This window comes from Salmo trutta, chromosome 10 (assembly GCF_901001165.1).
Source record: "Salmo trutta chromosome 10, fSalTru1.1, whole genome shotgun sequence".
NCBI lineage: Eukaryota > Metazoa > Chordata > Actinopteri > Salmoniformes > Salmonidae > Salmo > Salmo trutta.
Window position 1 is genome coordinate 12203025 of NC_042966.1, and position 16005 is coordinate 12219029.

Genomic DNA, 16005 nt, shown 5'->3' on the forward strand with positions numbered 1-16005 from the left:
TGGAGAGGAGTTGACAAAGCCCCCTACAGTGTGTTTGTCCGGTCTACTCTAGATGAACAATAGCTGAAGGTTAGGGGCCTCCTCGCTACAAGCCTACTACCAACCCCCGAACGCTCCCTCCCCAGTGCCCCCTGCTTCCTCCTTCACAGCCCCCTCAGACAGCACAATGCCACCAACCAGCGCCAAACTGAGAGACAATACTTACCACTGCGCTAGCCAGAACACACAGTACTCATACACATGTAAAAAACACCGTCGAGTGTCGCAAACATTTGGTTCACGGATCCACTGTGTCAAATCCAGAGGTTGTAGGACTTACCGAAGCAGAACTCCGCCTTGGGTCGCAGCTTGGTGGCATCACTCACCTAGGAGAGAGAGTGATAGAAAGAGAGGAAGAGAATGAGTGGAAGTGGGGCAGATGTTAATGTTTCCCACATACGCATTTAGCAACGGCACCCGATCGCTGCTATTCATTTTCGGGATAGAAAAACACTTTCAGCAGAACCTTAAAATGACTTAACAGAAAGTATGTAGAATAGATCATTTACCTATGTATTGTTTTATAACATAATCTTTAAAAACTAGAAAACCCCATAAATAAAAGCTAGACTGTCAAGGAGAATTTAAAAATAAATACGAATTTAGGAGCATTTTTGTGATGGCTGGATTACTGACAGGACACGCAGGGCACCTCCCCAGGGGCCCCGATTGGCATCCAATGGTTTTATATTACAATGTTTGAGCATAAGAACACAGAATTAGCCATGGAAAAATGCATAGAATGTCGGGAAATTTGTTTTCACAAAGTAAAAAAAAAATATGTCTCGGCTCCACGGAAAAATGTACAGAATAATAGGAAATTATCCAAAAAAAACCTGCACATTTTTCTCTCTGCCGCCAAATACGGACCTATTTAAACCACGCCAATGTGCTGACCACGGCTATTTACGACCCCCACCTCGGTTGCCACCACCAAATAAATAAAAACCTAAGGGAAACACTGGATGTTCACACCTAAGTCTGTGGTTTGCCATGTCTGTGTCTGTCAGACAAGATATAATTGGACAACTTGACTGACCTTTGAGATGTAAGAGAGTTTGAGGGAGCCAACATGTTCAGCTCCTTTGGGCAGGTTCTAAACATGAGACGGAGAGAGAGGAGAGAGAAATTGTGAGATCGCAAACCTGAAAACAATATGATATAAAGTTCATAAATAGGACAGTGGTAGAACAGGAAATCAAAGGGACAGCTAGAGAAGGTTCGGAGGAGAATAGAACCGGAGTGAACTTGAGAACAGAACTTAAGAGTCTGAAAACTGTCTGAGAATCAAAGAAATTCAACAGTGATAAAGCATGAAACTTTAGCAGGTCTTGGAGAAGGAGATGGAAACTAAACTGAATTAAATAATTCAGAGCCCAGGGCAGCATCAATAAATTACATCTTTTTTTGGGGGCATGACCAAATCGGTCTTTGTACAAGTATTCCTCACTGAGCTCCCACTCCCAGCCAAACAAGATGACATGCATTTAAATGGCCTGCAAAGCAGCATTCTCAGGAGAGGTTTTTTTCTGTTTACACCGATGTTTGATTGATTGGTTAGCATCTACATCAGGTTTACAAGATGAATCCTTTCTCTTGTCATTTTATGCCATGTAAAGGAATGTCCAAATCAGTAACACTGCTGTTATACTATAGAGCCTCCATACTCAACTGGCGGACCGCTGACCGGATCCGGACCCAGAACGGGGTCAATACGGACCAGAACGGTCAGGCTTCGACCCCGGTATCACAAGCACACGACATGGAAGAACGCATACAATTGCAGGAAATTAGCTATAAAACAGCAACATTTTCTTCCACCAACAAGAGGGGTGTGAACAGTTTGGGGGTGGGTGGGGGGGGGGGCCTTTGCCACCTAGGAAATGTGTGTGACCGGACCTTCTCAAATAGTACTCGAGTACCCCTGCTATAGAGCACTATTATACTGTTCCATCTGTAAAGCAGCTATACTTTATATCGACAGGAGCGTAAAATGCCAGAAGAAGTTCAGAGATGAAAAAGCTCAAGTCATGAGCCTTACTCCACACGTCACAAGAGTAGAGATCTGGGGGGGAGGGACAGGTAGACGGACGAATGGACCGACGGACGGCTGGGCAGACGTACGGGTTGCGGTGTGTGTGGGGAGGGGGGGGGTTTGTTATCCCAGATATCCGCTGGGGAGATGTTACAACACACACATTTCTTCTTGATGGGGCCCAGAGAGGTCTGGCCAGACCAGACAGATCAATCCAGTCCAACACGTTATGAGATTAGCTCAGTCCAAACACAAGCGGCTATTCAATCCATCTGACTGCCATTGTCCTACTACAGTGCACACAGTAAGTACATGAGTCAGTTTCAGCTGCTGCCCATTCAAGTAATGACATCAGCCTAAATGCATGCGTTAAGCAAACAGACAGAGAATGACGACTGTTGAGGGTAGTGAGAGCGTCACAGCCCAACTCATGATCTCCGCTGTGAAATGCATGTAGTCCAGAACTACACGTCCCAAGGTATGTGCGTGTGTCTGTTCTGTGTACGTCTGTGTGTGTGTGTGTGTGTGTGTGTACTCCTCTGCTGTCCTACCTGTGGGTTGTCCATGTACCACACCAGGCTACCCTCCTTGGTGTCCAGGATGAAGTAGCGTCGGAGGAACTTGCCGCTGTTCTCATTCTCCTCGATGTCCAGGAAGCCACAGATCCGGTTCTGCCGATCCACGTAAGGCATCTCCCCGCCTCAGCCTGCTCATTCCACTGCTGCTAAGGAGATGATGAGGAGGTGAGAGAGAGAGAGAGAGAGAGGAAGAGGAGTGTGCGTGTGTGGGGGGGAGTGGTGATAGAGAGAAAGAGCGAGGAAGTGGAAGAGCGATAGGAGAGAGACAAGAGGGAGAGAGAGCGAGCAGTAGTCAAAAATCGGTCTTTCAGCTAAGCAGACAAAGAAGCGATAAGTTAGGTCTAGTCTACAGCTGTAGTCAACGGTACACAGCTACTACACCATTCCTACTCTTTATGGGACAGTCACATTCAACACTCCCCTCCCTTCCCCTCTCTCTCGCTCTACCACACCAATAGCAGAGGGGCACGGCTTATCCCTGATATGAATACAAGTGGGCAGATTTCACAAGGGGCTTAGGGAGGGTTTATAATGCCATAAGTCAACATTTCAACGCTGGCTACAGAGAGAGGTGGAAGGCTTATGCTGCTTACGCTCTCCTACTCACCTGTAGCCCCTTGAATCCCACACTGCCCCTTTAAAATGCCATGACAGCCAAACACTGATGAGTTCAACACAAGTCCAACTCTCTTCATGATCTCTCAGAAAACAAAGTGTTTCTTTCCATAAATTATATGCGAAGCGCAGGAAAAACAGGTCATCTAAATGTTAATGTGGTAACGTTCAGTGACCTTTTCTACTTTCCCCAATAGGTTAGTCGAACTAACTACGGCACAACTTCCCCCTGCATAGTCCCAGACGCACCGTGCAAAGCTTCAAAAAGCGCATCTGCTGATGTTCTCGACGGTTTTAAAATGACACTGCAAATACCAGAGGCCGTTGGGTCGTGTTCATTAGGCACCAAACGGAAGATGACAGACCAAACAGGGATGGACTACCTGGAACTGTCCAATAAGACACGCTCTTTTAGTTGCAAACTGTTTGAACATTTAGTGTGCCCATGAACACGACCATAGTGAGCTTGCTGTATTGAGGCCATAGAGGCAGGGTAGAGTATATGCTGTCCCTGTATAGCTTAAAGTGACGCTCGAGAGACTTTCTATCATTTCAGCCAGGAGTTTTGAAAGTAGTGCTCACGAGCCAAAACACGTCCCCAAAAATTGTGCACAATTATGTACTGTGTATACATTAGGTATATGTTACATCCTGCAAAAAATATATACAGAATATTAAAAACAAAAAATGCAATTCAAATTTGTACAATATGTTAAATATGTGTAAGTGCTTAAGATCCCGGACTGCATCTTCAACTATCTAAAGCCTTCTGACATCAAAGGGTCCAGGCCTGAGGCCCCAGCTCCTGTATGTGGTGTTGAGGTAATGGTGCTGAAAGCTAGGCCCGGCCATGCAAGCATGCACACAGACCAACGGTCCAAATTTCCTGCCGCCCCGGGTCTGTCCAGGGGGAGGAAGTGTGAGCGTGGCTGAGGCATGGGACTGTTTACAAACGGGCCGCTCCGCTCCAGTGCAAGGCTCAGCTGGCTGGATGGCATGCACCCAGACCATGGGATCTCTCCAAGGCCAGTTTCCCATGTCGCCCTCCCCCGTCAATCACGGGCATCGGGGAACATTGAAGTTGAGCCTGAAGCGTTGGGGAGAGCATTTGGTGTTCAGAGGGGCTGCTAGGTAGTGACGTGACCTCTGGCCCAGTGGGAATAACTAACACACAGTGTTAAGGCTATGGCTCAGGGGTTCAGGCTGATGCACAGGAACAGCACTGCTGGGTGAGTAAACACACTGGGATTAACACACTTAGCCTGGCCAGGTGCCCTGGAGATCCCAACACACACACACACACACACACACACACACACACACATACCGCAGGGTGGTATTTCAGGGCGCGTTCTCAGAGCATGCGCAGAACAGCTGGCAGGCAAATTCACAGTCATTTCCAACCTCTCCTTGTCCCAGTCTGTAATCCCCACATGTTTTAAGATGACCACAATCATCCCTGTTCCCAAGAACTCTAAGGCTTCATGCCACAATGACTACCACCCTCTAGTACTCACATATGTAATCATGAAGTGCTTTGAGAGGCTGGTTATGACACACATCAATTCCATAATCCTAGACACCCTAGACCCACTCCAATTTGCATACCACCCCAATAGATTCATAGACGACGCAATCTGTTCATTGACTACAGCTCAGCGTTAAACACCATTGTCGTGACCAAGCTTAGGACCATGAGACTGAACACCTTCCTCTGCAACTGCATCCTGGACTTCCTGACAGGCCGACCCCAGGGTACGCAACATCACCTCCACCACATCGACCCTCAATACTGAGGCCCCACAGGGGTGTGTTCTTAGTCCCCTCCTGTACTCCCTGTTCACCCACGACTGTGTGGCCACGCACGCCTCCAACTCCATCATCAAGTTTGCTGATTACACAACGGTGGTAGGCATCCTCGGTGTCCAAATCACTAAGGACATAAATGGACCACACACGCGCACAGTCGTGAAGAAGGCGTGACAGTGCTTCTTCCCCATCAGGAGGTTGAAAAGGTTTGGCATGGGCCCTTAAATCCTCAAAAAGTTGTACAGTTGCACCACTGAGACCATTTTGAATGGTTGCATCACTGCTTGGTATGGCAACAGCCCCACCCTCGATCGCATGGCACCACAGTGGGTGGTGAGGGACAGCCTAGTACATCACTGGAGCTGAGCTCCCTGCCATCCAGGACCTCTATATTAGGTGGTGTGAAAGGAAGGCGAGGAAAATCCTGAAAAGATTCCAGCCACCCAAGCCATACCGGTGCATCAAGTCTGACACCAACAGTATCCTGAACAGCTTCTATCCCCAAGCCATAAGACTGATAAATAGCAAACAAAATGGATAAACAGACAGTCGGAGTTGACTCACGCACAGACACGCCCACACCCATAATTTGCTCACATACACATAACATGCACACACATTTATACTGACTCGCCACACACACACACACACACACACTCACATACAATCATCATATACACTGCTGCTACTCTGTTTATGATATATCCTTATGCCTAGTCACCTTACCCTTATACATATCTACCTCTATCACTCCAGTATCCCTGCACATTGTAAATATGGTACTGAAACTGACCCTGTATATAGTACGCTTACTTACTATCTCGTGCTCTTCTTATTTTCATACCTTGTGTGTTTTTATTCTACCTTTTGTTATTTGTAGTACTACATTGATATCCATTACTGCATTGTTGGGTTTAAACCTTGCAATAAAGCCATTTCACTGTACTTGTGCACGCGACATTAAAACTTAAAAACACACACACAGGTCTGTACAGCAGCGGTGTCCTGTCTATAACGAAGGAAATGAGGAACCGAGTCTGCAGTGACGGTACAAACAATGCACGGCTCAGTGCATGCGTGTGTGTGACTGTGCGGTGAGGAAGCAGAGGCACGCACAGTAAGATGTAAGAGGAGAGCTCAGTCATTCTCAGCCTCCAGACATTCCCGTGAGGTTAGGGTGTTGAGAAGACAGGTCGACTGAGGCGTTGTGGACAGATATTTGAAACCGTGAAAACATTACATGGGGGCCCGTCACGCCAAAGTGTCCACCACTGCATCACAAGGGGATTCGAGCTGTTAGCGTCCAGTGCTATATGAACAGTGTGATGCGCTAACGCTTCTAATTCGGAAGACCATTACAGCCAAAAATGATGTTCTTTTCATCCCCGCTATGGTAAACAAGGCTGATTTCCGCGACAAATTTTCACTTGGGACATGCCGATGCTCCTTGACTGGCTCTCTGGCTATGGGCCTGAATGCTACAGCACATATCCATTAAAAGCTCTGGTGTTCATGGATCATTCACTGCATTCCCTGGGCCATACGCTCAGGCTGCTTTTTGAAACGCCACCCGATTCTGTAGATGGTGCTCTACTTTTGACCAGGGGCTCTGGTCAAAAGTAGAGCACTTTAGAGAATAGAGTGCCATTACGAATGTGCCCTGTGCCTGGACGGGTCCCGCACTAAGTTACTAGACTGGGTGCTCTTTTCGTATCCAACTTGTGTACTGTAGGCCTAGTGTAACAAGTCGGATGTGCTTTCAGTCATTCAACCTAATTACAGTGTGTTTGGAATGCAACAAAAATATCTGTCTAATGGGGTCACAACAAGGAAGATAAACAGTGTTTGCATACCAACTAGAGATAATGAGAGGGGAAGGAGAGAGGGAGAAAGAGAGCAAGAGAAAGATAGATGCACCGCTGTTTTTTTGTACACCAGCTTCCAAAGAAGCCGAAACCGTCAAATGAAAACCAACACTGTATGCTACCTGTGTTAGCTGTGGAAAGACATTCCTGAAAACTAACTGTCAAAATATAAGACAATTGAAGACTTCAATTAACTATCTAAACTGAAGACCATAATAAGTGGACAAGCTGAAATCAGGTGTCAGTGCTGCGCTGGAACAAAAGCAAGACCACCTAGCCACCTGGCTGCAGACCTCCTGTGTCCAGAGCAACACACAGAGCAGAGCAGGGTCCTCCTGGGGCCAAAGTACCAGGACCTCAGAATAGCTCCCTCCCTCTCCATCTGCTTCTCTCCTCCCTCTGACTTTATCCCTACTTACTCTCTCTCTTTGCAGTTTTCCCTTCTCTCTTTGTATGTGTACAGCTGTGTCTTAGTCCTAGCCTCCCAAATCTCATGGTTTCCTGCACACACACACACACACAGGAATTGAGTTTTTGGTATTATTTTTAGGACCAGAAAACAGAGAGAGAGAAAAAGCAAGAAAAAGAAAAGAGAACCTGAATGTGGCCAAGCTGACATTCAACCTTTTTATAGTCGACCACACATGCAAGCTGCCACACACACACACACACACACACACACACACACACACACACACACACACACACACACACACACCTTTGACTCATGTCCTTGTTTCCACTGCGAGTGCACAAGGCCCTCAACTCAACCGCTCTGTAACCAATACCTATCAACACACGCCCTCCTACATTATGTTACATGCTTACTTTCGCGTATGACTGATAGGGGACAGTATATGGGACATATAGAACAGCGCAATAAAAAGGTGTGGTTTGGGGTTTTAGGTTATTCAAACAGTCATTGTGTGTTTTTTGGGCAAACAAAACGAGAAACGCACAGGTATGAAGTAAGAAGAGATTGACTTTGCCAGAAATACACTCTTCACTCCCTTCAGTGTTGAATTGATTAGTTTAATAACATGGTTAGACCTATTACAGCAAATATTATTATATTAAACATGTGGAGCTTTTTTCTAGACGACTGGCCTTTATTGGTTTTGGCCACATCAACCACCTGCTCACACCACTCGTTCACATTCACAATGTGTTATTTCCTGATAACTGATTTTTTATAATACAAAATATACACATCCAAATAATAAAAATACAGATGCATACAAACATACAAAACATCACCCCTGCCCAGGCCCACTTGCTAACACCACCTTCTCCAGCGCCCGTATCACTCTCCACCACATGGCCTTAAACGGCACCATCAGTTTCTCTCCGTCGCCCACACACTTTCAGCATTTAGATAATAAAACATTTGACCTTTCCATTGCGTTAACGCTGGAGGATTGGTTGGTTTACAGTTAAAGTCAAAATGATTTGAAGACGATTGACGAGAAAAGTATCGTCCAACCCATCGGGTATCTCACTGCGGCCTCACATGTCTTGAAATATGCAGACGGACGGATTAAAAAGTACATTTACATTGTAATACTTCAATGTGTTATTTCCATTTCCTGTCACTTCACTGAATATGATCATCTGCTTAGTTGGCTGTACGGTATATGAAGACCTACTGCTACATTTGGAAAGGTTGAAATTGCTCTGGCGTAGGTGTTCTCAGCTAGTGTGCTATGTAGGCCTATATGAAAAGGATGCAAATGACATGGTTCCATTGCATTCAGCTCCAGACAACAGTAGATATGTTAATATGTTTCAGAATGATATAGGCTGGCTACACAAAGGCACAAAGATCCTCCTTGTCATGGTTGTTTGTTTTTCCACTTTCTTCAGGCCGAGCAACTTTAAAATGTCTCCCATTTGACTTCAGAATGATGAGATGGTCTTTCAAATGTATGACATCTATTTCCCTACAAAACCCCAAACCATAACAGTGGTGTGACTATGTTACAGCATTGCCCACTTGTGCCTGCTTGTATTCAACCAGCTGTCTAGTGGTTGAAGGGCGCAGCCTCAACCTTGTTACAGTGGATTAGTGGGAGTACCGCCTCGGCTGAAGTATGCATCACTATTTCCATCAGACATAGCAGCACAACACACTTGGTCTGTGTACCAAATGGCAACCTACTCCCTAAATGGGTGATTCTACAGAAGTGCTGCAAATTGCAGTCCCAACTCCAAAGAAAGACTGTTAAAAAAACAGTTAAGTCTCCAAATTTATGACATTTATTCACATCATGATATGCTCTAATTTAATCCAAGGCAATAAGAAACATTTTTTAATTAATGTAGTACAAATGTATTGTTTATAGAGCTATTTTTATTGAGAGGTGGCTGTCCCAAACTCTGACTCCCAAACTTCTACTGATTTTTGTATTTTTTTTATTCAATAGAACATCTTGAGTTGTTCTAATATTACTATCAATGTGTCCCCTAAATTAATTTAGCGGGACGCCACTGCTAAATCTTTGCCGCCACTCCAAAATATATGATTAAAAAAGAAATAGGGATGGTAAAACATTTTCAGTGTAAACTTAAACAACTAAAAACAGATAAAGTATGTAGAAAAGATAATGGAGCTATATACTGATAAGATCATCTTTGAGAACTAACAACAACCAAAAAAAGAGACTCAGGGAGAATCTAACATTTAAAAAAATGGCATTGATTTTGTTATAATGTTTGAGTTACTCAGATAGCATAAGAACACAGCATTAGCACTGGCAAAATGTGTAGAATTGCAGGAAATTAGCTTTAAACTACAAATATTCTGTCATGGAGCTGAGAGTACGTGTTGAATTGCAGGAAACTAGCTTTAAAACTGTAAAATGTTCTCTCGGTCCCATGTCAAAATGTGTAAAATTGCAGGAAATTAGCTTTTAAAAAAACTCAATCTGAGGAGAGGAGGGCTGCAGCATTGGCCACGCCCACTACCCCCCACTGACGCTAACTTTACCAACTATGCAAAAAAAATCCTAGGGGAAACACTGAGCACTATTACATTGAAAGATACTGATCTAATTTGTCATTTTTTACACTTTTTTCAACACCTTGCCCTAAAAAAAAGCTGTCCCAACTTTTGATGTCAATACCGAAACACAGTTGAAGTTGCAAATGTACATACACCTTAGACAAATACATTTATACTCAGTTTAACAATTCCTGACATTTAAATTCTAGAAAAAAATCCCTGTTTTAAGTCAGTTAGAATCACCACTTTATTTTAAGAATGTGAAATGTCAGAATAATAGTAGAGAGAATTATTTATTTCAGCTTTTATTTATTTCATCGCATTCCCAGTGTGTCAGAAGTTTACATACACTCAATTAGCATTTGGTAGCATTGCCTTTAAATTGCTTAACTTGGGTCAAACGTTTTGGGTAGCCTTCTACAAGCTTCCCACAATAAGTTGGGTGAATTTTGTCCCATTCCTCCTGACAGAGCTGGTGTAAGTGAGTCAGGTTTGTAGGCCTCCTTGCTCGCACATGCTTTTTCAGTTCTGCCCACAAATGTTCTATAGGATTGAGGTCAGGGCTTTCTGATGGCCACTCCAATACCTTGACTTTGCTGTCCTTAAGCCATTTTGCCACAACTTTGGAAGTATGCATGGGGTCATGGTCCATTTGGAAGACCCATTTGCGCCCAAGCTTTAACTTCCTGACTGATGTCTTGAGATGTTGCTTCAATATATCCACATAATTTTGCTTCCTCATGATGCCATCTATTTTGTGAAGTGCACCAGTCCCTCCTGCAGCAAAGCACTCCCACAACATGATGCTGCCACCCCCGTGCTTCACGGTTGGGATGGTGTTCTTCGGCTTGCAAGCATCCCCCTTTTTCCTCCAATCATAACGATGGTCATTATGACCAAACAGTTATATTTTTGTTTCATCAGACCAGAGGATATTTCTCCAAAAAGTACAATCTTTGTCCCCATGTGCACTTGCAAACTGTAGTCTGGCTTTTTTATGGCGGTTTTGGAGCAGTGGCTTCTTCCTTGCGAGCAGCCTTTCAGGTTATGTCGACATAGGACTCGTTTTACTGTGGATATAGCTACTTTTGTACCTGTTTCCTACAGCATCTTCACAAGGTCCTTTGCTATTGTTCTGGGATTGGTTTGCACTTTTCGCACCAAAGTACGTCCATCTCTAGAAGACAGAACGTATCTCCTTCCTGAGCGGTATGACGGCTGCGTGGTTCCATGGTGTTTATACTTGCGTACTATTGTTTGTACAGATGAACGTGGTACCTTCAGGCGTTTGGAAATTGCTCCCAAGGATGAACCAGACCTGTGGAGGTCTACAATTTTTTTTCTGAGGTCTTGGCTGATTTCTTTTGATTGTCAAGCAAAGAGGCACTGAGTTTGAAGGTAGGCCTTGAAATACATCCACAGGTACACCTTCAATTGACTCAAATGATGTCAATTAGACTATCAGAAGCTTCTAAAGTTATGACATAATTTTCTGGAATTTTCCAAGCTGTTTAGAGGTACAGTCAACTTAGTGTATATAAACTTCTGACCCACTGGAATTGTGATACAGTAAATTATAAGTGAAATAATCTACTAATTATTTGTGTCATGCACAAAGTAGATGTCCTAACCGACTTGACAAAACTATAGTTTGTTATCAAGAAATTTGTGGAGTGGTTGAAAAATGAGTTTTAATGACTCCAACCTAAGTGTATGTAAACTTCCGACTTCAACTGTACATAAAAATACTGTAGAATGAATGTGCCTTAAGCCACACCCCTATCACCAGGTGATGGGGATTGCACCCCTCTCCAGCATGGCCACATGGTGAGTAGTCTGTCTGCAAACATTTTGGAGAAAATGAGTAAGCAAGTTGGTATATCTTCATGTATTTTTCAAACTACGGTTTTGGGATTTAAATATACATGTTTCCTAGGACATACATCTGTCCAAATTAAAGATAGCCAGCCATATGTTAGCTATTGGGATTCTTTAAAGTCCAAAATACATTTTTTTTTTTTTTTTTTTAATTGTCCAAACCGGAACGGTCAAAATGTAAACAATAGACACCATAGAAATATATATAGGTCTCATCTTTGTATCTGTGCCATTATGGCGTCTGTGACAGAAAGTTGCATGCGCCGTGCTCTACCAACTGAGCTACAGAGAACCACCATGTGGGTTGTGGACAAGTGCACACTACAGGAAAAAGGGTAGACTATTGAGATGCATATCCAGCAGGGGGGCTGAAACCCCCCAAGAGCCCAAATATTGGCCACAACATAGACATCTATAATGTACTGTAAGGCAGCAGTTCTCATCTGATCAGTCACAAGCCACATTTTTTTATGATTTTTGAGTGGGTAGCGGGTGTCTAAAAAATAAATGTTCATGAAAAAAATACTCCAGTGTAAACTGAAATGACTAAAACCAGGTAGAAAGTGTTTAGAAATTATAATATTATATAATATATATATATTTTTTTTAACTAACTTCATCCCTGAACAATTTTTCTTTAATCCCAGTATTTTCAATGTAGAGCTATTAACGCTATTTAGCAGATCTAGTTGATCTTGTGGTCTCAAACCAGTGAGCTTATTAATATTCTTAAATCAAGAATATGGGCAAAATGTAATTGTAAACAATGGAAAAGGTGGGAATGTTGTTCCCTTGTCATAATTGTCACATTTACTGTCAATATAGCACTAAAAATAGTTTTCCAGATTGCATTTTGGCCTATTTGTTTTTTTTATGCGAATATTGGGTTGCGACAGACAACCTGGTCAAATTGGGCCCCGATGCAAAAAAAGTGAAGCATGGTGGTGGCAGCATAATGCTGTGGGGATGTTTTTCATCAGCAGGGACTGGGAAACCGGTCAGAATTGAAGGAATTAAAAATACAGGGAAATTCTTGAGGGAAACCTGTTTCAGTCTTCCAGAGATTTGAAACTGGGACGGGAGGTTCACCTTCCAGCAGGACAATGACCCTAAGCATACTGCTAAAGCAACACTCGAGTGGTTTGAGGGGAAACATTGAAATGTCTTGGAATGGCCTAGTCAAAGCCCAGACCTCAATCCAATTGAGAATCTGTGGTATGACTTAAAGATTGCTGTACACCAGCGAAACCCATCCAACTTGAAGGAGCTGGAGCAGTTTTGCCTTGAAGAATGGGCAAAAATTCCAGTGGCTAGATGTGCCAAGCTTAGAGACATACCCCAAGAGACTTGCAGCTGTAATTGCTGCAGAAGGTGGCTCTACAAAGTATTGACTTTGGGGGGGGGTGAATAGTTATGCACGCTCAAGTTCTCTGTTTTTTTGTCTTATTTCTTGTTTGTTTCACATTAAAAAATATTTTGTATCTTCAAAGTGGTTGGCATGTTGTGTAAATCAAATGATAAACACTCCCCCCCCAAAAAAATCTCTTAATTCCAGGTTGTTTGGCAACAAAATAGTACAAATGCCAAGGGGGTGAATACTTTCACAAGCCACTGTATTGTACAGGTGTTTCTACCTGGGATATGTTGGAAGACATGTGCACTGAAAGTTTGGGAAAAATGGGATACGAATTAGCTTTTTTTTAACCACCAATTTTCACCACTTCTGTAGAATGACCCATATACAGATGTGGGATCTTAATTTGATTACCCTGTAATACTGAGCGATTAGCTTTTTGGAGGTCAGTTTAGTTTCGGCTCGATTATTAATACATAATATAAATATATATATATATATATATATATATATATATATATTTTATTTTGGTTTCGATTATTTTGTTTGAATGCTATAACACAGAATAAAACAATGAATAAAAGTCCCATGATGGTAGTGACTGCCCATTACTGCTTATCACGTATTAACCATATTTTATTCACATTACTTTACAAAAATATTTCAGTTGTGAATATTACATTTGATGACAATTATTTCTTTAATCTCATCTCTATAGAGCTGCCGTCTATGCTGTCTAACAAAAATCACTATTTTGTAGTTCTTCAAAGTAAATAAGGCATACTTTTGACTGCTGAATATCAACTATCAAATCACTTGGATCATGTACTGCATATTCAGGTCGAGTTACCTCGCGAAGCTACAGCTGCTCTCTATATCCCTCACGATTATGCATTCTTGGACAGTACAGTGAAGCACAGTATAGTACAGTAAAGAAAAGTAGAGTATAGTTAAGTACAGTAGAGTACAGTATAATGTACTGAACTCTACTGTGATGTGCCATACTGTGATGTCTATATTTCACAAGTTTGGACGTCTATGATTGGTTCAGATTTGGTCTTTTACTGAGCAACCCAAATTTGGTCTTGTTTGGGGGCTGAGCTCATTAGAATAATAGCCAATGTGTAGAATAATACCCATATATGCAAAGGATGATATTGCATATTTCTACCTTTGTGTACCTATTCAGGATGCATCACCTTGTAGAGAATGACGTTCATATCCATAATTAATCATGTATGTTTAGTACTGAAAGGGGGACCTATGATTTCATTCCGTTACTGGGTGTAAATCCACTTCACTGACAGTGTAGTTCAATAACCAAAATAGATTTTCTCAAAGTCAAGGTGTCATGTCACAGCTGACACCGCATTCTTTCTGCAGACATCTTTGAATCTTAATTCTGAGCAGATATTTAACCGTTTTTGGAAAACGCGAGGGAGATTTTACCGTAATACTGTTCCCAAACGTTGCATCTGCACAGTTCTCCAAGTATATGTGTTTTTGTGAAGATGTATGCGTAAATTGCTCCAACGTAGTCCTTGTGCAGAGTTGTATGATTTGTTAAACTTTGAAAATCAATGGTTTTTGTTTGGCATAAAGTGACAAATCTGAGAGTCTCGGCGTAATTCCGTTCTCATGGAATTGCCCATTGTCGATCAGGTTTAGCGGGTTGTTTTTGAACGTGATAGATTTGCAGGCTTCTGCTACGTAGCAGTTTGTATTTTAACAACAATAACAGACAGTGTGACACATTGAGGACAGTTCAGCATTCCACACAACCATAATACTTCCCTGATATGACGAGAAACACATAGGCCTAAATATCATGTGCGACAGTAACATTGTATAAAGTAACTTTGATTCTAACAACGTACTGATACACAGTATCAAAAAGTGTAACATCGAATGAAGTCGGCTACTGTAAAATTGGCTATGTCGGCTATATTTACATTCGGGGTGCGTGCAATGTCCCTCGCGCTCTACGTGTTCGTGCGAAGCTACGTTGTATGCTAACATCGAATGCTAACACAATAAAGAACCTTTCAGAATACTTACATGTTTCTGTTCTTTCCGAATGCTATAGGCAGCTTGAGAGATCTTTTTGGATAAACCGAAAGGAGTTTCAATACGTCTCTCCCACCACGTATATTTCATCTGTGTGAAGCTAGCCACAATAAGCATAAGCCACAATAGAGGAATTTGCGGTTCGCCTTCAAAATAAAATCCCCCCCCATTGAAAGTGATTCAAACGGATGCAAATAGTGGAATCATGCCATATTTGCAATAGATAATGCTAAACAAGGTCTGAATGTTGTTATATAAATGCAACAAAGGACAACTAATTTAACACTAAAAAAATCGCACTGTGGATGTATTAGACTTTAGAATTGCATTGGGGCATGCTTATATGCTTATATGCACTGTACAGTATAACCTATGGATGTTGCTCCCACGGAATGGGTTATCAGCCGACTCAGTGACTCTCACAGAACACAACTATGTAGAGTTTACACAAATATTAGCATCATAGCCCTTAGGGAACTTATTAGGGAACTTTAACTGAGGGGAAATCAGCTCACTACACAGCCTATTGTGTGTATTGAACATACATATTGGACTGTACAGCCTAAACTAGAGATTGTGCACCCATGAAATGGGGTATCAGCCTACTCGGTGACACCCACAGAACACAACTACGAAGGGTTTTCACAAATATTTGTGTCGTAGCACATATTGCTGGACTTTGAAATTGGAGTGAAATGAGCCACATTAAGTCACCAGTCAACCTACTATGTACTAAACATTCATATTGCATATTTTGTTGAATT

General features: G+C 42.5%; 1 protein-coding gene across 4 annotated transcripts in view; it reads right to left on the reverse strand.

Moving 5' to 3' along the window:
* The window catches only part of LOC115201128 (pleckstrin homology domain-containing family A member 1), a 29860-nt gene extending 14495 nt beyond the window's left edge, over positions 1–15365 (reverse strand). For 2 of the 4 annotated variants that reach the window (XM_029764443.1, XM_029764446.1), the window contains exons 1-4: positions 15233–15362; positions 2626–2795; positions 1079–1135; positions 320–365 (exon numbers count right to left, since the gene is read on the reverse strand). In XM_029764443.1, coding sequence (XP_029620303.1) covers positions 320–365; positions 1079–1135; positions 2626–2766 — 244 coding nt within the window. In that variant the 5' untranslated portion in view covers positions 2767–2795; positions 15233–15362. Of the gene's footprint in view, positions 1–319; positions 366–1078; positions 1136–2625; positions 2799–15232 lie in introns of all 4 variants that reach the window. The other 2 variants (XM_029764444.1, XM_029764445.1) reach the window with 2 other exon arrangements.
* Positions 15366–16005: the final 640 nt, after the last annotated feature.